The 23,795-nt window shown below is 44.6% G+C and overlaps 1 protein-coding gene across 1 annotated transcript; it reads right to left on the bottom strand.

The window, feature by feature from the left end:
• Positions 1 to 344: 344 nt before the first annotated feature.
• Positions 345 to 21,688, bottom strand: PRPF19 (pre-mRNA processing factor 19). Its single transcript, XM_083146110.1, has 16 exons — positions 21,470 to 21,688; positions 20,177 to 20,326; positions 18,446 to 18,522; positions 17,254 to 17,395; positions 14,612 to 14,682; positions 14,459 to 14,521; positions 14,337 to 14,378; positions 10,102 to 10,176; positions 9,953 to 10,028; positions 9,254 to 9,363; positions 7,250 to 7,405; positions 6,356 to 6,425; positions 6,197 to 6,282; positions 3,743 to 3,913; positions 1,120 to 1,225; positions 345 to 1,029 (listed from the first exon to the last, which is right to left on the bottom strand). The coding sequence occupies exons 1-16, from the start codon at positions 21,486 to 21,488 to the stop codon at positions 932 to 934; spliced, it is 1,512 nt and encodes a 503-aa protein (XP_083002236.1). The 5' UTR covers positions 21,489 to 21,688; the 3' UTR covers positions 345 to 931.
• Positions 21,689 to 23,795: the final 2,107 nt, after the last annotated feature.

The following is a 23,795-nucleotide window of genomic DNA, read 5'->3' as shown; positions in this document are numbered from 1 at the left end:
GCTTTATCTCCTTTTACCTTTTCTCCACTTTATCTCTTCTCCAAGCTTAATAAATCTGCCCCTAAATTCACAACCAGCCTTGCATGTAGAGCAGCAGGCTGGTGTACTCCGGTTATCCAGACTGTCCTCCGTTGGTACACTGATGTGACTGATGCACCGCAGAAAAATAAAAAACACTGAGACCCATCTAGCTTAGATACATGACAAAGACATGGGGAACTGTTGCATTTATATACCATCCGTTAGGTGTTTTTAACATAGCTGTCTAAGTAATTTAGTAAATAGCTAAATGTACTAAAGTCGAAAATAAAGAACTGTAAACAATTTAGTTTTTTTTTTTAGTTTTTTTTACCAATTTAATAAAACATTACAAACTGCAGAAAGAGAAGAAAAAAACAGATAACACCCACATTACCAGTTGGATGCCAAAACAAATTAAAGCAAACAGTAAGTAGGGCTTATTAAAAAAAAAATATGCAGCTACCTGCATGGAAGACAGGAAAGTACAGGCAAACAGCTTCACAAGAGTCTGTGTTAAGCATCAAATCACTGAAGAAAATGTAATTGAATAATGTAACTAGTGGGTGGGGCACTGTGGGGGAGAGAATTAAAAAAAATAATCCTTAACTTCATTGAGCAGGCTATGGGACAGGATACCAGACTGGATCTAACTTGATGGTAGTCTAACACACAGCGCTATAAGGGGGCATCTTGCTCTGGCAGCATCTCAGAACACATGGAAAGAGTGGATCGCAGTGCTGCACAATGTGCGAAAAGCTTTTGTAGAAGAAAGCACGCTCCAATAGTTCACAGTCAGCAACCACATAGGTGTTGCACACATATTTTATGAGTGTTACAGATCATAAGCTTGGTTAAATTGACAAATGCCATAGAAGTGCTTCACACAGCATTAGCACTGGTCACTGAAAGGTCAAAGGCTGTAGAAGCGTAGACTCCTATCCATTCCTGTGGATGCCAGAAACTTTGCATTCTGCCCAAATGCTAGGCCAGTGGTCAGTGCACTGTGATCTGTGGAAAGATGAAGAATAAAGTAGGTTGGTATTACGAGGTATACGAGTCTAGCTATACTCTTTATAGAAGTTAAACACTTCAACTGACCTGTGAAATGCAAAACTTCAGCCCACTGCTTACAGATATAAACTTGGATATCAGTCCCTCCAACTGCCAAGTACGTACCACTCTGATCAAATACCAGGGACTGCACCTGTACAGGAAAAAAATAGAAACCAGTTAAAGATTTGAACCGCAGATAATCCAATGGCCTCGGTGCCTTCCACAAAGCAATATACAGTGGATGTACCGAAATACTGGGGCGGCGAAGGCCACACAACTACTTTGCATTTATTTGGATTTCAAACACCAAATTAAAGGATGGACTGTGTTTCAAACATACAAATACATCTCAATAGGGCATGTGGCATTTCCGCAATTTCATTACTTAGACATTGCAAAGCTAGAGTCTGTAACAGTATTAGTGTGGCCGTAGGCCACCCTGGCTACACGGACAATGGCTACCGTGACACTGAAACAGTTAACCCTCCATGCCCTGCACCATTTAAAATGGACAATGCACAGACTGGTGCTAGCAGAGTGTTTTTAAAACGTCTTTCTTTGCAGTGTGGGAGCTGTGGCCCCGGACCCCCTCGTAGCGCTGCAGTCGGGAGTCTGGACCCTCCAGCTCCCAGTGGGCAGCATCGGAAGAGAGCAGAGCCGCCAGTTGGTAAATATTCAACCTCATTGGTGCATTGAACTGTTGCTATAATCCCCTTCACTGGAGCAAATACCCATCCCCCTTCATTTTTTTCATTGACCTACTTTGAGAATTCTCTATAGATAATGTTAAATTGTCTTGTTTATATTGTATAATAAATGCATTTTATTGGTTAAATGGTGTAACTTCTTAGTCAATCAAACCTAGTGCTGTATACTTCTTTTTCTCCAGGAAACTGGTGCGTGTTTAAGGGAGAAAGGGGGCCACCGCTGCAAGAGTTTGCCGCCCACTGGAATTGCAGGGAAGATAGTAGGGAACAATAGCTTTCCAAAAAGCTGAGCGTTTTCCTAGAGCTCTCAGGTCAGTGGGCAAGAGACCATGGCTTAGGATTAGGGCTGCCCGTCTCTGGAGCTCAAATCTGGGCTAGAGATGGTGAACTTGGTCCCCTGGCAGAAATGTGGAAGTAATTTCCCCAGCCCAGACAGCCTGGCACCTGGACTGTGACCTGGAAATTGTACGGTCACTATAAAAAGGTAGATATGCATTGGGCCGCCCACTGAAGGTAGACCTGGCTAAATTAGACAAAGTTAGAAGTTCGACACAAGCATTAGGTAGACAATGGCAAGGTTGACATGAGTTTATCAGGTTTTTTGGTACTTGTGTATTATAGCGGCGCCCATCGCATACCATAAGGCATGCGACGCGATATCGCGCGATATTGTACAATGTCATACAATTTTAAAATTGTATGACATTGTGTATGGCATACAATGCGATGCAAAATTGTATAAGCACCCTAATGGGTGCTTACAACGTGAAAAGCACCCCCACGCCACCTCCCCAGTATAAACGTGACCCCGGAGCGTGGCGAGCCCGCGAGGGGCGGCGGTACGCGTCCTCCGACCTTTTCATAACCCCACTAGCCACGTCGGCGTGGAGTTGAGAATAGAAAGTATGGTGAGCGCAGCAAGGGGACGCTGTGACCTTCACAGGTATCGGCGTCCCCTCGCGGGCTTCACAGGTATCCGCGTGCCCTCGCCACGCTTCGGGCTCGCCACACTTTCTATTCTCAACTCCACGCCGACGTGGATAGTGGGGGTATGAAAAGGTTGGAGGACGCGTACCGCCGCCCCTCGCAGGCTCGCTACGCTTCGGGTTCACGTTTATAGTGGGGGGGTGGGGGGTGGCGTGGGGGTGCATAGAACATTGTAAGCACCCATTTGGTTGCTTAAAAGCACCCTTTAGGGTGCTTATACAATGTTTCATCGCATAGGGGGCAAAAATCGCGTCGCATCAGGTGTTTTTTTTTTGAGCCGACATGCAGTATTTCATGCCCTACCATCCACTAGGGTGTAAAGGGAAAATAGAGCAGTGTGCCTGAAGCAGGGCGAGCCGTGCACTTTGGCGGTGTCCATGCATTTGGGACAATAAAAACTCACATTAACCTTGCCATTGTCAACCTAATGCTTGTGTCAACCTAAGGCCTGACTACCTTCAGTGGCTGAAACAATGACCCATACCCCTTGTTCTGTATGTAAATGTTGTAAACATCTTTGTATGCTTATCCCTTAGCAATAGGAAAAAAAAGTATTTTTCAAGTCTTTAGCAAATAAACACCTTCGGCCTTTAGATGACTGCTTCATCTTGTGGCCAGCAGGGGTATGCCACACCGCCCTGTTCTCTACCTGTTTTGGTACGAGCCCAGCACCTCCAAGTGCTGCCCTTTGCCAGCTACCACTGGGGGGTAATAAGCCTACACCAGCCAGGTGTGTCAGCAACTTGTCAATGCATACAACGCAGCATTCGAGTATCTGTGGTTCCAGATGCCACATGATAGGAGTCTGGTGGTGGCAGTGATATACCTGCCCACTGTGGAGTCAGTAACATACAGTTACTAACTGTAAGAGGGAATTCTTAATTGGTCAGGTCCCAGGAGACCAGAATCCTTATCAGTGACAGAGGTCATAATTAGTATTAACCATATCCAGGGCTTAATATTCTATATAGTACCTGGTATCCCTCTTCCAGTTGCAGAGTCTTGAAGTTCTTAAGTTTCCGCAAATCCCACAATTTGACACTGGAGTCGTCAGCAGCAGTTGCCAAGTAATAACCATTTTCTGAGAACGCCACACATGATACAGGACCAGAATGGCCAGGAAAGTTTGCTACATTAGATCGTTCCTATAGAAAATATGAAATATTAGTCATTTAATTTCTGAACATGAAAGCAATACAGAATCTGTAGTGCAGCTATCTGGCTGGAGGAGCACTTTCAGTTAATTGGAATAGGAGTAAAATGTCCACTTAAGTGCTCGAGAAACAAGGTGGACTATTAACCCAAGCATGAAGACTACAGCAGGCAAGATAACTCCTGGAAATAATGGAGGTGGGACACTAATTTAACACCAACATTAACCCAAATCTGTAGAGGGGAATATGCTGTACAAGATCAACGGGAAATTCTAAGCACTGGTAAACAATATTAATAAAAGCACTGACACATTGACAGCATAGATAGACTAGAGTATGAGGCTGTAAGAAGCAATTGCTCAAAGCTCACTCCTTGTTTCTTTTGAGATTTACTTTTTATGGTACATCCCTTTTTATTTTTGGACAACTACTTCTCAAGCCCAAAAGGACCTACTTAAACTTGATAGGAGGCAAAGGAATCTCAGGTGAGCTTTTAACTCACAGTTATGTACCACTGAATATAATGATATCCATCTGTGCACATTTCTGTCTTTTCTGGAAGAAAACCCTCACTGCAATCTGATCACAAAGCTCCTCTAGCCAAGAGTTCTGGAGGCATTTTGCTGCATTCTGACAATTGCAGTAACTTGGGAGGATCAAGCCTTCAAACTTATTCAGTACCCTACAGTGATCGTGCTCTCCAGTTTGTACACAAAGATGCATTGTGTAATAAAGACTGACAAAATGGTTAACGGATGACCAGGAATGTTGCTTTTTGTGCAATAGATTACAGAAAAAGCGTGTTTTGGGGCACTCTTAAGGCCCCCATACACTAGGGAGATTTACAAGCAATTTGGGCAATTTACATGCAATTTCAGCAATAAATCGCATCCACAGTGCCCAGATTGCATGTACATGACAAGAAATGAGATGCAATGCGCGTTCCCATTGAATCGCAACTCCTAGGTCGTATCTGCTGCCGGAGAAATCAGTCACCAGGTTATCAGGAGAGCTGTGAGACATCGCAGGGCTTGCCTCCTCTCACTCCTCCCGTCCAGGGCGGAAGCAGTAGCGACGCCACCTCCTTTCTCCCTCAGTGGCGCAGCAGCATCAGACAGGAGAAAATCCGAGGCTGCTGCTTCCACTGTTCACCAATGTTTCATTATTTTTATTATAATAACTTCAGCCCGCTACCCACAGCCCAGTGGTGGCGGGGACAGCCTGGGCTGGTGTTCCCCTGGAGGGGGAAATATGCACTCAAGTACGACCCCAGGGAAGCTGCTGGGGAGATCAAGGTAAATCTGATGCAATTTCAAGCATCAGATAAATTGCTGTATGACCACATTTAGGTTAATAAACAGACTAAAAGTTAGTTTTTTTTACTAGAGATAATGGAGCAAAAAAAAAAAAAGATACTATTTGTAGGGCACAAAAGTCAAAAACAAAAATGCTACTTCAAAACTAACAACCTAAATAGAAAAACACAGGAATAACTTTATATTTAATGTTGATAACATAACATAGTTTTTCTCAAGGTTATTCCCTTCTGTGAAATCATAATGGGGTGAAAATATAATCATGTGTCACCCCAGGGCCTCTAGAGAGTACAAATGTAACAAGACAGCCTCTACCAAGTGCTGACACAGCCTCCTATGGACATGACATCCATAAAAATAAACAGAAAATAGTGCCAATTGTCTTAATTCCTTCAAGGTATTACAAAAAAAAAAAAAAAAACAGGGATTTCACATTCTTATATGGTTAGTGTTCCAACTGCAGGCAAGCAGTTCAGCTTCCCACCTGCACCATAGACGTGACTCCGAGTGTTAGGGACCTGCCCCACCTAAAGTGACCTCGATGTTAGTGGACCAGATGAAGCGGCAGCTCCTGGCATTCAAATGAAAATAGGCCCATGACAGCTGTGGTCACATGGTTGGCCATAAAGCATAAGTGACATTGCATTTCTATTTAACACATTTATGCAATTTTTGTACTTTTATATATTTAGGGAGACATTTGTGTTTCTAGTGTATTACAGTGTATGGGTTCTACATAGCCCATTAGGCCCTGGAAGGCCCAGATCTTTACCCAAATATAGGCCAACAACTTTGATCGTTAAATAAAATGCTATATATTTTATGTGAGCAGTTTTTGCATTATGCACCTGTATTCCCCCTTTTTACATATAACTTCCCACCACAAGAATAAGTAGATGAAATGTAAGCTTCTTTTTACTTCTCATTTTGATTTAGACTTAGTCTATGAGCAACTAACCTTTAGATCCCAGATTTTAATTTGGGAGTCCATGGTCCCAGTGCCAAAAATGAGTCCATCGGGATGAAACTGAGCACAGGTGAGAGCTGTGGAGAAAATGACATATAATGCAGGCATATCCAAGACTTGATGGGAGTGTGTAGGGAAGAGACTGCTTACCACATCCTGATGTCTCGTCTGTTACTTTGGTGAGGACACGTCCTGCATGGATGTCAGAGAACGCCCAGTACTGAAACAGAATAATGTGCAAGCTATGAAAAAAATAAACCCAAACAATTGTCTGCAGTTTAGTGTAAATGTACGGGTCCCAGAGCATTTATCGGCTCAGTGCACATTCCTACACACCGAGCAATTTGTTTAGTGGGCACTTTTTACCTAATTTCTGCAATCAGCATAAAAAATGTTCTGAAAAAGTAGGCTTATACTCGAGTATATATGGTATATATACACTTGCTGATCAGCCCAATACTATACGAAAACCCGCAACTTTTAAATTACACAGCAGTTGCTTATGTGAGTGTACAAGCCAGGGAAATTTTATTAGTTGTTTGCTCCTCTGTGCACCCAACAGGTGGGTGGTATCCTGCCCTGCTGTCCAATCAGCAGTGACCAGCAGCATGGCAGAAACTGGGGGAGGGTGCAGAGGGGTCAGGAGGCCCCTTAAGGTGGCCATACACACGCAGATTTATCTTCAGATCTGGCTGGTTGGAACAAAAACATGGTTATGGATGAGAGCAAATGACAGTTGACCATTTGCTTAGAAATGCTGGAAAACTGACAAACTGTCACTCACCATGTTTTTGTTCCAACCAGACAGATCTGAAGATAAATCTTACTAGTGTATGGGCACCTTTAGAGAAGGCCGCAGGAAGATTATCTTCCGGCAGATGCCCACACAATGTATAAGATGGATTTGCATTGTTTGTGACTAGATCCCAAAATGCACTTGCTGGTAAGGTGGCAAACTAGGTCAGGCAAGTGGTTAAGGAAACTTAAGTTTCCCTTGAAAATAAAGAAGAAAAAAAATAAGACTGTACCAGAAGGTGATCTTACCTGGTCATCTGAGCAGCTCAATAGGTAATCTCCAGTTGCATGCAAACTAAGACCAGTCACTGCACCTTCATGAGCTCTTAACACTTGAACACAAGAGACTGATGGCACAGACCAGACACGTATAGTAGAGTCGGGAGAAGCAGAAAACACCAGCTCCTGGGAAGGTCAGAAATGTAGGCAAAAAAATATTGGTTCAAAGGGGTGTTAGAGTAGAAATGGATCGATCCATTCTGCCATAGGTTTTGAATATAAATACAGGTTGAGTATCCCTTTTCCAAAATACATGGGACCAGAAGCATTTTGGATAACGGATTATTCCGTATTTTGGAATATTTTTAAAAATTAATGAGTCATCTTGAATTTAGGTTGTACAGATGGAGCCTTATCTTTGCAGGGGCTGGCGTTTCTACTGCCGGGCAAGGAAGAGAGGGGCTCCATCTGTATAAGCACATCAAAGACATGAAATACACACACACACACATATTTTATTTGTTCATGTTTTTGGAATCATTTGTTTAACGGATATTTGGATAAGGGATACTCAACCTGCACAGAAATTCAGGATAAAGTTAAACAGATTATAAATGGTTAACGAAAAGAGCATACATTTAGATTGTAACAGTTAGGAGAGATTTGAAAAAAAAAAAAAAAAAACGCAAAGTAAAAAAGGCTAATAAAGTTTAGATTAAAATTTTACAGGGACAGAAAATCTAGAAATTTTGGCATGGCGTAATGGTTTGCATATTTTTCCCATACTTGCATGGGATTTCTCCGGGTACTCTGTTTCAGTCCCACAATCCAAAACGTACTTTCGTGTAGTTTCAAGGCGGCAGCTGGCCGCCCGCTCCTCCCGGGTCCACTTCCCCTCACGCTCACCACACTTTCTCAACTCCACACCGACGTGGATAGTTCCATGAGAGGGGACATGGACCCAGAAGGAGCGGACGGACAGCTGCCACCTTGAAACTACACAAGTACCGTCCAAAAATATAAAAGCTTCAGTACGTTAATTGGCTACACACAATCAATCCTAGTGTGAATGTTTGCGTGTCTATATGCTGTAGGGCAGTGGTTCCCAACCTGGGGTACTAGTACCCCTCGGGGTACTCTGCAGACCAGTTGGGGGTACTTGAAAATAATATTGGTAATGGCAGAAGATGAAAAAGTCATTTGATAAACAGAAGAAGACCCATTGCTATGGAGAAGAACCATGTTGTGTCACTTATGGTTCTGTCTTCAGCATCTCATTGTGCTTTTTCCTGACCAGCAATCCAATGGGAGCTACCCAGACATCAGCAATCATTTGCCCCACACTGACACAGGTGGAAGAAGCAGCTGCATTAATCCTACATGTGTAAAGGTGGCCATACACACGCAGATTTATCTGCAGATCTGTCTGGTTGGAACAAAAACCTGGTTATGGATGAGAGCAAATGACAGTTGACCATTTGCTTGGAAATGCTGGAAAACTGCCAAACTGTCACTCATCCATAACCATGTTTTTTTCCCAACCAGCCAGATCTGAAGATAAATCTTACTAGTGTATGGGCACCTTTAGTGGGAACCCTGGAGACAATACACAACCAGCGGCCAGACACAGAAGGGCACGATTCCTGTCCGCTACTCCTTAATATAAGGACATGCATAAGGATACGCATACCGCTCACTTCCACTCCACTCATAAGTACTGTCTAGATTTTAAATTGAGAGGAGGGGGTACTCATCAATGAAAAGCCTAATCAAGGGGTACGGGAGAGAAAAAAGGTTGGGAACCACTGCTGTAGGGAATAAAGATTTGAAGCTTCACTGGGCAGGGACCGATATGAATGGCCAAATCTAAATAAAGCACTATGGAATGTGTGCACTACATAAATATTTTGAAGTATCAGTAAATAAGCCTTTAGGGGGAAGGAAAAAAAAAAAAAAAAAAGTCACATTTATTTTTTACAAGCACTTCTAAAATAAATTATCTTTAATACCAATGGAACAGAGCAATAAGCAAACCTGTGAAGGGTGAAACACAACACTGGTGACCTTCTTTGTGTGACCTTTAAGTGTTGCCAGGATCTGCTGTGATGTGGCATCAAACACCACCACACTCTTATCTGCGCCACCTAAAAAAAAAAAAAACGACAAGCAATCTTCAGTACCAGTGGGGAACCCTGAAATTCCTACAACCTTCTGTTTGCTTTTGTTTGTTCCTATTTCCCTCAAGGCAACTTAAACAAGTACAGGTCGAGTATCCCTTATCCGAATTATTCCGAAAACCATACATTACAATGTACATATAAAATTAACCTAGCTAATCTGATGAATTTTTGAGCACAAACAGTTCAGAAATAAAGTTATTTACAATACAAAGATAAGCATGCATGGGAGTTAAATTCTATTATTTGGGACTATTCTATTATTTAGAGGGGGCGGGGGAAGACTGATGTTTCTGCCCTGAGCATGCGCATAATCAGTTATACGCATGTGCAGAGCTTCTGCACGTGGCTTATGTCAGCCACCCGCCCTGTCTTCATCACGTAGCCCGCAAATATAAGTCAGTTTCAACTGACATACTTGCGAGCCTAGGAGAAATCATTCAATGATAGGCGTCCATCGAACGATTTCTCCTGCTGCGGGCACATGCGAGGGGATACTATGGCAACTCTGTAAGCTGCGATCTTCCCAATTTACTGAGTCAACTAGAATTATCACCTGTGAGAGTTTTGTTGGTGTCTGTAGGACACAGATCCAAAGCCAAGATGCCAGGGACACTGGCGCTGTGTAGCCCCTGTAAAAGCAAACATGGCTGAGTGATTTGCAGCAAATAAAAGGATTGCTATAAGGAAGAAGTAAATGCTTACCACATGGGAAGAGACTTGGTGATACTTGCTAAGTTCCTCTGGTTTCACAAGATCCTCTGGGACAGTCTTGCCCCGCTGCAAAGATAAAAATAAATTAGGCAAAAGTCCCCCCCAAAAAATAGTTCAACATTTATGTATTTTATAAACATAGAACAATGTAAAAAGGGAACCAATATGCCTAGTTGGTTAAAGGTCCAATACTATTCCACAGGAGGTTGGGGTAGGCAAGCACAGCTTTCAGCACTATGGAGCTTTTTTGCACACTTATGGGCTACTGAACAGCAGCAGGTGCTGTGGTGACTATCTTTAACTTTAAAATTTCACATGCCCCACCATTTGGGCTAACTAATGCCATCAATATTTGTGTACGAAAAGCAGTATTTGGCAAATTAGATAATACAGGTTGAGTATCCCTTATCCGAAATGATCGGGACCACAAGCATTTGGGATAAGGGATTTTCCGGATTTTGGAATATTTTTTTATAAACATACTTACCTGTCCCCTGGTGGTGCCCCATGGTCCCTCAGCATCCACGGTAGGCCTCCTGCACCATCTCCGGCGGTCCCAGGAGTGCCGGTGACGTCACCGGCACACACTCGCACAATGCACGCCTGGGACTACGGAGAGGATGCTGAAGGCCTGCCGTGGACGCCGGGGGACTTGGCAAGTATAAAAAAAGGGTTAGGGGGGTTACACTTCTCTGTGACTTTGATGGCAAGAATTATCAAAGAATCCTTTTATCACTTTGCAGGTATGCTTACTGGTCCCATGCCGTGATTCCTTCCGTCGTGATGCTGGTGTCTGTATTCAGACTACCAGCATCCGTCCCCCATATGTATTCCCAGGGGAACAATGAACAAAAGGCATACGCTACAACTGACTAGAGAATCCATAATAATATCGGTACTTGTTTCCTATCTGGGCGCCCACGATTTTAATCGCGGGCATCGGGGGTAAAATCGTGGCCATCGCGGCCGATAAAAAAATCGGGTGCGATGGGCCAGACGCGATGCCCGCGATTTTCCCATAGAGAACAATGTTAAATGCCTCAATTTACCCGCGATGACCGCGATTTACCATAGGAAACAAATGTTAAATGGATCAATTTCCCCAAATTATCATAGGGAACAATGGGAAATGTGGCAAAAACACCCCTGAACATAAAAATGTCCCCCCAAAAGTAGTTGACGCCACCCCGCCATCAACGTGAACCCGAAGCGTGGCGAGCGCAGCGAGCCCGCGAGGGGCGGCGGTACGCGTCCTCCGACCTTTTCATGCCCTACTATCCACTAGGGCGTGGAGTGAGAATAGAATAGTGTGGCGAGCGCAGCGAGCCACCGAGCCCGAAGCGTGGCGAGCGCAGCGAGCCCCGCGAGGGGACGCGGATACCTTCACAGGTAAACGCGTCCCTTCGCGGGCTTGACACCTGGGAAGCCCGCGAGGGGACGCGTATAACTGTGAAGGTATCCGCGTCCGCTCGCCACGCTTCGGGCTCGGTGGCTCGCTGCGCTCGCCACACTATTCTATTCTCACTCCACGCCCTAGTGGATAGTAGGGCATGAAAAGGTCGGAGGACACGTACCGCTGCGCTCGCCACGCTTCGGGTTCACGTTGATGGCGGGGTGGCTTCAACTACTTTTGGGGGGACATTTTTATGTTCAGGGGTGTTTTTGCCACATTTCCCATTGTTCCCTATGATAATTTGGGGAAATTGATCCATTTAACATTGTTTCCTATGGTAAATCGCGGTCATCGCGGGTAAATTGAGGCATTTAACATTGTTCTCTATGGGAAAATCGCGGGCATCGCGTCGGTCGCATCGCATGTCATTATAATGACATGCGATGTACCCGCGATGGGCGCCCAGATAGGAAACAAGGGTACTTGTGAGTTATCCGGGCTGCCGATTTTTTCATCGCGCCTGAAATCGGGGGCATCGCGTCGGTCGTGGCCGTTATAAGGAGCCGCGACGCGATGCCCACGATTTCCCATAGACAGTAATGTTAAAAGACGCGATGGACCCGATTTCCGACACGATTTCCCATAGACAGTAATGTTAAAAGACGCGATGGACCCGATTTCCCATAGACAGCAATGTTAAAATAAAATTACAATGTGAAATTGGCCAATATGTTTTTAAAAAAAATGTTTCATGGCCCCCCCACCACCGTTAACGCCACCCCGCTATTGACGCCAACCCGAAGCGTGGCGAGCGCAGCGAGCCCGCGAGGGGCGGCGGTACGCGTCCTCCGACCTTTTCATGCCCTACTATCCACTAGGGCGTGGAGTGAGAATAGAATAGTGTGGCGAGCGCAGCGAGCCACCGAGCCCGAAGCGTGGCGAGCGCAGCGAGCCCCGCGAGGGGACGCGGACACCTTCACAGGTATCCGCGTGCCCTTGCGGGCTTCACAGGTGTCCGCGTCCGCTCGCCACACTATTCTATTCTCACTCCACGCCCTAGTGGATAGTAGGGCATGAAAAGGTCGGAGGACGCGTACCGCCGCCCCTCGCGGGCTCGCTGCGCTCGCCACGCTTCGGGTTGGCGTCAATAGTGGGGTGGCGTTAACGGTGGTGGGGGGCCATGAAACATTTTTTTTAAAAACATATTGCCCAATTTCACATTGTAATTTTATTTTAACATTGCTGTCTATGGGAAATCGGGTCCATCGCGTCTTTTAACATTACTGTCTATGGGAAATCGTGGGCATCGCGTCGCGGCCCCTTATAACGTCCGCGACCGACGCGATGCCCCCGATATCGTGTCTTTTAACATTACTGTCTATGGGAAATCGGGGGCATCGCGTCGCGGCCCCTTATAACGGCCACGACCGACGCGATGCCCCCGATTTGGAGCTAAATCGTGGGCATCGCGTCGGTCGGGTGTCCTTAAGTTAACCAAACTTAAGGACAAAATCGGCAGCCCGGATAACTCACAAGTACCGAAACAAGTACCATAATATCTTTCAGGTGTTCAACTGCTTAATGTTGAGGGCAGAATGTAGGATGCTAGATTAGTGTTATTTTTTTTTTTGGTGTCTACAAGCAAAAATACTTTAAACATTATTCAGCTGTTGGCATTCTGAGCTTGACAATAAGCGTACCAATCCCTACTGTTCTAAATGCCACTTATACCCCTTTCACACCAGAAATGCAGAGACCAACCCGGGAATTAAATTCCAGAGACAAGCAGGGACATTCCCGGGTAAGACACTAGAAAGACCAAATATGGGACACATGATCCTGGGATGGATAGCGCAGAAAGCTTGTATAAATTATGTGTGCAAGCTGTCAATGCTGGACATTGTTTCATCACAGACCTATAAAGAGCCCTTCGATGGTGCAACAGCTTGTATCGAATGGTGGCTGCTAGTTAAAAGAGAATGCTTTATTTGATAAAACTTAAGTGAAAAACACATTGCAGCATTCAATAGTGGTAGAATCCAGAGTAACATGGAGAGGCAGAAATTGCCCAGCTTGTTGCCCTAATGAAATAACAGGGATGCAGTCAATTTGCCGGCGGTCGGGATCCCGGCGGTCAGAATCCCGACACTGGAATCCCGACACTTTCTCCCTCCGTGGGTGTCCACGACACCCATAGAGGGAGAATAAAATAGCGTGCCGAGCGTAGCGAGGCACCGGGCCCGCTGCGTGGCGAGCGCAGCGAGCCCGCAAGGGGGGGCGCTCCACGACCCCCCCCCATGTCGGGATTTCGGCGGTCGGGATTCCGACCGCCGGCATTACGTATCGGATCCAAATAACAGAATAGGTCTAGGCTGGATAAATTGCATGCACTGGGTGAGAATAATGCTTATGTGCATGCCATCTCTATGGTTTATTATAAGGCATCCAGGAGAAAAATCTACTGATGTGTCCTACACTTTGAACTCCACTGAATGTAGCCCAGGTCCAGTGGACTATAATCAGTTTTATTCAGCTGTGGAAGTTCTTTTATTTCAATACCTTTGTATCTGGCATGCTGGCTAGCTTGGGAAAGTATTCCAAGCTTGTGAGGGCTGTCTAGGAGTTGGCAGGCACAAATTCTTAAGCTTGCTCAGGACCAGCGGAGATGGTTTAAAACAAAACAACTATTCTAGCTTTTTGTGTGTGACATGAGAGAGAATGCTGATAATCAACTGTAGTTGTCCAAAATGAAAGGTTAAAGAAATAATAATAGCGAAATGACTAGACAGCCAATCACACAAGTTCTAGGTTACAAATCCCACATCCTTCTTACCTTCTTACGCTCCGTGGTGAGCACAGTTGCTTTGTCTTGAAGCTGCACAAGAGAAAACCTAGAGTCAGTAATTATCCATTGTAGTCTTACCACATTTGTGGTTAAGATTCAGCCACACTAACCTTCTGTATGATTTCCACTGACATTCCCACCAGTTCTCCCAGATCCATGGCTTCTGTAGAGCCCTGCCATGAAATATACAGGACAGAGAAGGATATTAAGACAACGATATAATAAACACATCTGCAGGTATTAAACACATAAAACATACTCACAGCTGCACCTGCTTGTGGGGTAGGATTGGTCTGAACAGAAATGCCAGCTTGAGGTTTCAGAGTTGCCAGAGCTGTGATGTGACAAAATAAAGGTTAGGAAGAAACTACTGTATGATAAAGTTATACGATTATATTCAGCCTTATTGCATTAAGTCAGGAAGCATAAGTCATCATTAGCAGAGCACTCGTAAAAAAAAAAAAAGAACACAACAGGCAATTTAAAGCTGCATCAGTAATTAAACAAGAACTGCCCCCTTTCATCTTACACAGGACTGGAGGTATCATGGATATTGAAAAAAAAAAAACAAAGGATACAAAAGGGGAAACATTTACAATACCACTAAAGCCTTCACCAACAGAGGTCTTGGATCTCTCATCTGGTAGCAAAATAAGACTCTCCACTAGCCTCCAAACTTTCAAGTGTTCCCTGAAAACTCACCTCTTCAGGCAAGCCTATCATATTTAAGTTCAACACACATAACCTTCGGCATCACTTATGTATTATATAGCTTCCTGGTACTTGTGTAGTTTCACGGCGCCCAATATATCTGATGCGGTATCGGCTGATATATCGATGCGATCCTATGTGATTTTTTTTACCTGTTCTTAACCCCACTATCCACTATGCATGGAGTTGATTTTATATAGTGTGGCGAACGCAGTAATCTGCGTCCCCTCCACGCTTTGGGCTCGCCACAATATATAAAATCAACTCCATACGTAGTGGATAGAGGGCTTATGAACAGGTACAAAATCGCAAAGGATCGCATCGATATATCGGCCAATATCACATCCGGTATATCGGGCACCTTGAAACTACACAAGTACCAGCTTCCCTTCTGGACTTACAAGCTATGCGATTACTGTGCCTCCTTTATCCCTATAGATTGTAAGCTTGCAGCAGGGCCTCTAACCTCCAAGTCTGTCTGTTGTTACCCAGTATGTTTTATCACTGTTTACTATTATAAAGCGCAATGGAATCTGCTGCGCTATATAAGAAACTGTAAATAAATAAAACAAACAAACTTTGTTAGCAGAATCATATAGACGACTGTTCCTGGGCATAAGGAAGGATTGCACCCTTAGGTGGGAAACTGCTGTATTTGAGCATTATTTATTTAAAAAAGTAATTACTTTTTCATTTGGAGGTCAGTCCTAACATTTTACTATACAATAAAGAAATTTACTGTGAAAATGTGAATTTCAAATGTAATTCACAATACAAATTTTCCATGAAATAGTCTTACAGGACCCCCACAGACCACAATATGCCTCCTGATATTCTGAGAGACACAATGGAACAGCATAGTGTAGCGAAAGTGAAAATAGCAGTCTGCATGGAGGAGATGCAGCATCATTTGCAGGCAAAAGACAGGGAGAGAGCCTGTTGCAGCCATGAAGGCCCAGCCAGTTTTCAAACCCATGGAATGAATTCCACTGATTGCAGTCTTTTGTGATCACTACAGGATTACTCCTTATCCTGGGCCAGCATGATCGGCAACCACCACCCGCTTCCCAACCTCCAGCCTTGACGATAACCTTTGGAAAAGTCTCAAGCGGCTTACTTCAAGCATCCTACATCCACTGAAACTATCAATACTAAAAGAAATGACTGGAAAATAAAGCTTTTGTTTCATGAAGGAACGTAAAAGTAAATATAACGGTACTTGTGTATTTTGGCGGCGCCCCCGACGTCCGTCGTACGATGAACGGATCGCATCGCATCGTATGCCATGCTCCCGATGGCATACGATGCGACGCGATTTTGACCCCCTATACGATCAAAAATCGTATAAGCACCCTAATGGGTGCTTACAATGTTAAATGCACCCCCACGCCACCCCCCCACTATAAACGTGAACCCGAAGCGTAGCAAGCGCAGTGAGCCCGCGAGGGGCGGCGGTACGCATCCTACGACCTTTTCATACCCCCACTATCCACGTCGGCGTGGAGTTGAGAATAGAATAGTGTGGCGAGCGCAGCGAGCCCGAAGCGTGGCGAGCCCCGCGAGGGGACGCGGATACCTTCACAGGTAAACGCGTCCCTTCGCGGGCTTCACAGGTATCCGCGTCCGCTTGCCACGCTTCGGGCTCGGTGGCTTGCCACACTATTCTATTCTCAACTCCACGCCGACGTGGATAGTGGGGGTATGAAAAGGTCGTAGGATGCGTACCGCTGCGCTCGCCACGCTTCGGGTTCACGTTTATAGTGGGGGGGTGGCGTGGGGGTGCATTTAACATTGTAAGCACCCATTAGGGTGCTTATACAATGCTTAATCGCATCGCATCGTATGGCATCGTATGCCATGTACAATGGCATACAATTTCCAAATTGTATGCCATCGTGCACCGTCGTACGATATCGCATCGCATACCATCGTATGAGTTATGGTATGCGATGCGATGGGCGCCGCCAAAATACACAAGTACCAATATAACATATAGTCCAAAAAGAGAATTAAAATCTTACCTAGAACGGAATATTTTACCTAACTGAAACAAATTCATGATAATACTTCTAAACAGAGGTCTCAAAATACTTTAAATAAGTTGACCTGCAAGTGAAAAGGTCTTAAGGGATTGACACGTGAAAGGTAAAAAAAATAAAAAAAATAAAAAAAAGGAAGTAGTCGAGAAAGCTACCTTCACGTGCAGCGGTTACCTCCTTGGTAAGACGGGCTATGACACGACACGCAGCATCGTGCTGGTAGAGAGCATGAGAAAGCTCTTGGCGTGTGGTCTGTAGCTGCTGTCGCAGTGTAAAGCTATGCAGCATCACAGCATCCTAAAAATAAAGATGATCAAGGGACATTTGCAATGACTTAATATGAAAAACAAACAAAACTCTTAGGGGCAGATGTATTAAGCCTGGTGAAGAGATAAAGTGGAGATAAAGTGGAAGGAGATAACGCACCAGCCAATCAGCTTCCAACTGTCATATTTCTAACACTGCTGATTGGCTGGTGCGTTATCTCCTTCCACATTTTCTCCACTTTATCTCCAGTTTATCTCTTCGCCAGGCTTAATACATCTGCCCCTTAACATGAACTCAGTCGATCCTCTCTGAGCTACAATAGGCCCATTTTTAGGCATAATCTTTTCCCAAAGCAAGAGTATACAATGTATGTAATGTAGTTCACTGTCCATAGCAATGGCTTTACACGGAAAAAAAAATCTGCTGTATGTAACAGGCACTGAACAGCTTAGTCATAATATGGAGTGTGGCATCACTCTATTTACTTTATTATTCAAAAACGACCACCTAATGTATATACGAAGAAATAACATGGCTGAATTTGAGCGCAAAGGAACAAGAGCGAATGCATACACAAGTCTGACCAAAATATGGATAACTTGAACTTTTTTAATATGTATAATAGGTGTGTTATAATATATAATATACTTGGGTCCCAGATCACGGAGGTCATGGGTTTGACACCCACCATGGCCCTAACTATGTAGAGTTTGTATATTCTCCCCATGTTTGTGTGGGTTTACTCGCTTTTCCTCCCACAATCTAAAAATATACTGGTAGGTCAATTGGCTTCCAACAAAATTATCCCTAGTGTGTGTGTGTGTGTGTGTACACATGTTGTAGGGAATATAGATTGTAAGCACCACTGGGGCAGGGACTGATGTGAATGTTCAACTATACTCTGTAAAAGCGCTGCGTAATATGTATGCGATATAAAGGAAACGGTTAATGATAAATAAATAATCATTGTGTTTTTATATAGGGAATTAAATGACCCGTATCCTAATATTGCACAAGATAAGTACTTTTCCTCACGGTCTTAAAGTATATGGCAACAATAATTAATAGTGTAACACTCACCCATTCATCCTGCAAAGACTTCAAGATTGCTGGGATACTGGTAGCTGATGGAGGCTTAGGTCGAATTGGATGTGCAACTGCAGGCAACAAAGACACAGTCTTATATTAATGAAGCAGTTTTTCGGTTTTATTGGAAATCCTTCATCAGGAATAACTGATCAGCAAGCAGAGTATATATACTCCGGAGGAGGGTAAGTATAGACCAGCCATTTTACCCCCACTATCCACGTCGCGTGGAATTAATTTTATAAAGCGTGTCAAGCACAGCGAGCCCGAAGCGTTGCGCTTTGGGCTTGGTGGCTCGCCACACTTTATAAAATCAACTCCACGCCAACGTGGATACTGGGGGTATGACGTGGATACTGGGGATATTAAGCATTGTGTATTTTTAGAGCTCCAGAGCCACTTACGTCGTTTACGTAGCCAGCATAGTGTTATATTGGTATTCTCAATACACCACTACGTAAACTACGTAATGGGCGCCCTGATAATACACAAATACCTTATCTTGCAATTGGCTCATATTTTATACAACATGTTATATCACTCTTTTTTCTGTGAGTTTCTGCTCCTCACCATGGGGGTTATTTATGCTAGGAGGCCTTGGTTTTGTTATTCATGTGTACACTTCCTTTTTTCCTGTATTCCTATTTATCTATACTTCTAACCTGAGTAAACTATTGTTTATTTAAAAAAAAAAAAAAAACTATTCTGAGCTATAGGCCCTCATTTTGTTTGATTCGGTAAGCTGCAAAGCTTGCTGAGTCCCAAAGGGCACTCCCCGCAATCCTATCCGCTCGCAACCATGTATAGGCACAGAGTTCATTTGCCCAAGGACCCTGCACATCAGTATGCACATGCTGAAAACATTGCTCCCCCATACAAACACGTGGGGGACCAATTTATTCAGAATGACCCTCAATCGCCAAAAGATAACTCATCGACAGTGTCCTCCCTCCCATGTGATATCTGTTGGGCATCACATAGTCAGCACCCCCCTCCCTCTCTCCACCGACATTTCCAGATAAGCAAACAATACGGCCAACAGCCACACACTACTGGAGATCTGCATGCAAACGACGTCGCTGCCTGTGTCCGGCACATACCAACGGAGCAAGGTTGAAGAAAAGCCCGATAGCCGTTATAGACTCCCCTATACGTTACTGTATGGTAACACAGTGTTCTGACTGGTTTTCTAATAGCGGAAATTCTGTATTTTTAAAGAATAATTTATCCACAGACTTATCAAATGGTCCTTGTTCAGTTGAATGAAAGCATCGCACTGATGTATTATAGTGAGGTTTCTATGTGGAAATAATGTCAAATGCAAATAATTAAATTGACCAACATTGGATGATACTCAGTATTAACAATCATCCGTATTAATATATACATTTTTTTATATACATATATTTTTTTACATTACATGTGCCAATTTTTTTTTTATGTTCTTTTTATTGTAAATACTTAAGTTTAATTAAAATATATTATACCACTAAGTGGGCTCTCTTGGTCATTTGTCCAGACAATCTATATTCTGTTCAAGGAAAGTAATTGACATTAAAATGTTTACAAAGTAATCTAATGTGTAAGCAGCTTTAGAGTTTGTCAACTGAACACCTCACATTCCAAATCAGAACATAAGTGCAGGTCAACTGTCTTACATAGTTCATCTATATCAGACTTTTTTGGAGTGGAGAGTCACCTTGCTCATCGTAAAGGAAAACTAACCTTTGATGTCAACCAGCTGCTCCTCACTCAATGGCTGATTGGTCACCGGATCTGTCCCATTTTCAGCCAAATATTTCTCAATGAGCCGTCTATCAAATACATGACCCGACAAAGGGGAAACACAAGGACGGTCTGTGACCTCATTACTGACTGCAGAGAGAAAGTATGCTCATCATTACACACAGGTCATGGAGGCTAATCAGTGAACTAATAATTTACATTTCAGATAAGAAATCATATTCTATATAGGAGTACCGAAAAGAAAGAAGACAACAACAAAAAAAAAAAGCCATACGATTCCTGCCTATTGCACCATAATCTATTGTTCAAGGTAAACTCGCAGGGGGTGACTGCAGGGTGACAGACAACGTAGAGGGGGAAACTGCAGTGAGAGCCAGTAAGGCTCTGAAAGTGCCAGGCAAGGTGCAATAAGGCTCTGAGGATCAAATGTAAAAAGCTTTAAAAAGTGATAAAATGGAGAACGATAAAATGCCAGCCTATCGGCTTATATCTCATGTCACAGGCTAGGTTTGAAAAGTGACAGTTAGGGTCTGATTAGTAGGTGGATTATCACTCATCAAAGCTTAGTACATATCACCCTGAAAGCACCAAGCAAGGTGACATAAGGCTCTGAAAGGACCAGGCAAGGTGCAATAAGGAGGTGCAGGCTAAGGTGCAATATGGAGGCGCAGGCTCAGGTGCAATATGGAGACTGAGGCGCAGGCGCAATATGGAGACTGAGGCGCAGGCTCAGGTGCAATATGGAGACTGAGGCGCAGGCTCAGGTGCAATATGGAGACTGAGGCACAGGCTAAGGTGCAATATGGAGGTGCAGGCACAATATGGAGATTGAGGCGCAGGCTAAGGAGCAATATGGAGGTGAAGGAGCAATATGGAGATTGAGGCGCATGCTAAAATGCAATAAGGACGTGCAGGCTAAGGCGCAATGAGGAGGCGCAGGCTAAGGCGCAATGAGGAGGTGCAGGCGCAAGAAGGAGGTGCAAGCGCAGGCAATAAGGAGGTGCAAGCGCAAGCTAAGGTGCAATAAGGAGGTACAAGCTAATTAGAAATAAGGGGGTGTAAGCACAAGGGAAGGTGCGATAAGGTGTACAGTAAGCACAGGGTAACTTGCAATAAGGAGATGTAAATGCAGGGTAAATCATAATTAGGAGGTATGCAAGGTTCTGTAAGGTACAATTAGGTGTGAGAGCAAAGTAAGGCGAAATAAGGGGGTGTAAGTTCAGGGCGAGCTGCGGCAGATGTCGCTACGGCCCACGTGTTTCTATCACTCACTATAGCACGTCAGTGACATGGCGACGCTCTCTCCTGCAGTGGCTGGCTACAATCGGTTGAAGTTCTCTTTAAAGGCCTCCCAGACAAGATTACAGAAAAACGTGCCGCCAAATCGCACAACAGAGTTCGGTCGCGTCCTTTTTCTCTAATTCCGCTTCCGTAGCAGCGCAGCCACAGAACAGCACTGAATTTCCGGCCCCTTACTATTCATTGAAAATTGCATGGAGGAAAACTGTACCCTCCACTTCCGGTATTGTGGCGCCCATAGCGCCATTTTTGTTTTGGGATTTGATTCTCAACATCCATAAACGACGGTCATAACACCTCCCTACTGTACGTTCTATGTTGAGTATCACGATCTGTTCAATCTCATTCTCCAGAACTGTCCTCTTAAATTAGTATTTTTTTATTAAATATATTTAGTTATAAAGAGTATCCCAAAGTGCCCTTACTGTTATATGAGTAACACACATATCAATAAATAGTATTTTATATTAGAGATTTCTTTGTGTGTGTGTGTGTGTATATATATATATATATATATATATATATATATATATATTCCCTGATAAAGTATGATTGCCATTACCTGTGAGGAGCTAGGTAATTGGTAAGAAAGGTGTTTCACCACAGGTGCTGGCAATCAGACATTACCAGGGAAGTCCATGAGCAGAACATTTTCTGGTAGGCAACCCTGATATATACCGTATATTCCGTCGTATAAGACGACTGGGCGTATAAGACGACCCCCCAACATATCCGCTCAAAATATAGAGTTTGTTACATACTACGCACACCTTCCACACACCAAATAAAACACACATTATACATTATGCAACACAACATATTCCCCATTACACAATATGCCACACACGGTAATGCCCCTTACATATTATGCCACATAAGTGCTGCTTACCTACATGCTCATTACTAGGGTTTTCTTGCTCGATGCCAGGGGTTTCTTGCTCTGTGCCAGGGGTTTCTTGCTCTGTGCCAAACTCTGTGCAGCAGACACCATGAAGGTGACAGGCTGCGGTGACCCTACTGATGGGTTATTGTAGTGGCCTGGGGGGGAAGTTGGCACCCTGCCCCCCAGCCCAGCCCGCCATTGCTGCTGTCTGTCCCTGCCTGCAGCTTTGCTATAAGAGACTGCCGGGCAGAGCGATGCAAACCTGGCTGTCTTTATTATCTATCCCTACCCGCGACCAGAGCCGGATTAACAATGGGCCTGATGGAGCTTTAGCTCCAGGCCCACTCTCGAAATAGGCCCATTTTGTAGCTGATGGTCAGGGCTTTCCAACGAGACCAGCCCCGCGTCGCTAGCCCCCCAGGAACCGGAGATACCGCCAGGCAAACCTGGAACGTTTTCCCCATAGGATAACATGGGACCCGCTAATTCCAACCTCCACCCGGTTCCAACGGCTGCCAGTTCCCCCTACAGCATCACAGAAACTCAGGGCCGGTGCAAGGGTTCTTGGCACCCTAGGCAGAACGTCTGCCAACGCCCCCCCTCCTCCCCTCTTCCCCATATTACTCCTTTCCTTGTAAGTCATGTGAAAGTGCATGGACTTTATAAATCCCATATATTAAAGGTTTAGATTTATTAAACCGCCACATGTATACACACAGCCATACCCTGCCTCTGTCATCCGTTTACTGCCTCAATACATACATACATACATCCACACACATATACATACATACATACAAATAAACCCCCTCCCCCAGGCAGCCAGTACTACGTATACCACAGCCCCACATCAAATGAGCATCTTACCGTGGTCATGGGGGGGGGAGGGGGAGAGGTAACTGCTCCCCGCCACTTCTACTAGCTCATAATACAGCTGAGCTTGCCGGGATGACACACTGCTGCTGGCAGGGAAGGGGGCACTGCTCCCTGTTGGTTCTGCAGCTTCCGACTCCGCAGCGACGATGTTCGATGCTGACTCTGAGGGGCGGGGGCAGCTGGTGAGGGATGACGAGTGGATGGGTGCCGGGCGGCTGCTGCCTGATTGATATAACTATACAACTAGCGCTCAGATGCTCTCCCCCCTCCTTCATCCGCTGAAACTTCTTTTTTTAAGGTGACAAGAGAAAAGTAGCGGCCGCTCAAGGGACCCGCGGTGCTGCTACATTTAAATGCTCAATAATTAAGGGGCGCCCTCCAGCGGCCAGAGCCCTAGGCAGCAGCCTTAAGCTGCCAAGTGGTAGCGCCGGCCCTGCAGAAACTTGAGGTTGATCTCAGTCGAACCCAAATCGTCGGGCCTTCAATCTGATACCTGGTCCATATGGGTTCATTGGTTCTAGAGATATTGCAGGTAAACTA

The sequence above is a fragment of the Crinia signifera genome, chromosome 6 (genome assembly GCF_055691185.1).
Source record: "Crinia signifera chromosome 6, ASM5569118v1, whole genome shotgun sequence".
Taxonomy (NCBI): domain Eukaryota; kingdom Metazoa; phylum Chordata; class Amphibia; order Anura; family Myobatrachidae; genus Crinia; species Crinia signifera.
This window is presented reverse-complemented; position numbering and strand designations above follow the sequence as displayed.

What these genes read in the sequence shown, in the direction of transcription:
- PRPF19 (XM_083146110.1), bottom strand. An exon ending in TGAGCTGCTCAGATGACCAG is followed by an intron (nt 6,426 to 7,249) that starts GTAAGATCACCT and finishes ATTCTGTTTCAG; the next exon opens with TACTGGGCGTTCTCTGACAT. An exon ending in TGAAGTTTTGCATTTCACAG is followed by an intron (nt 1,030 to 1,119) that starts GTCAGTTGAAGT and finishes ATCTTTCCACAG; the next exon opens with ATCACAGTGCACTGACCACT.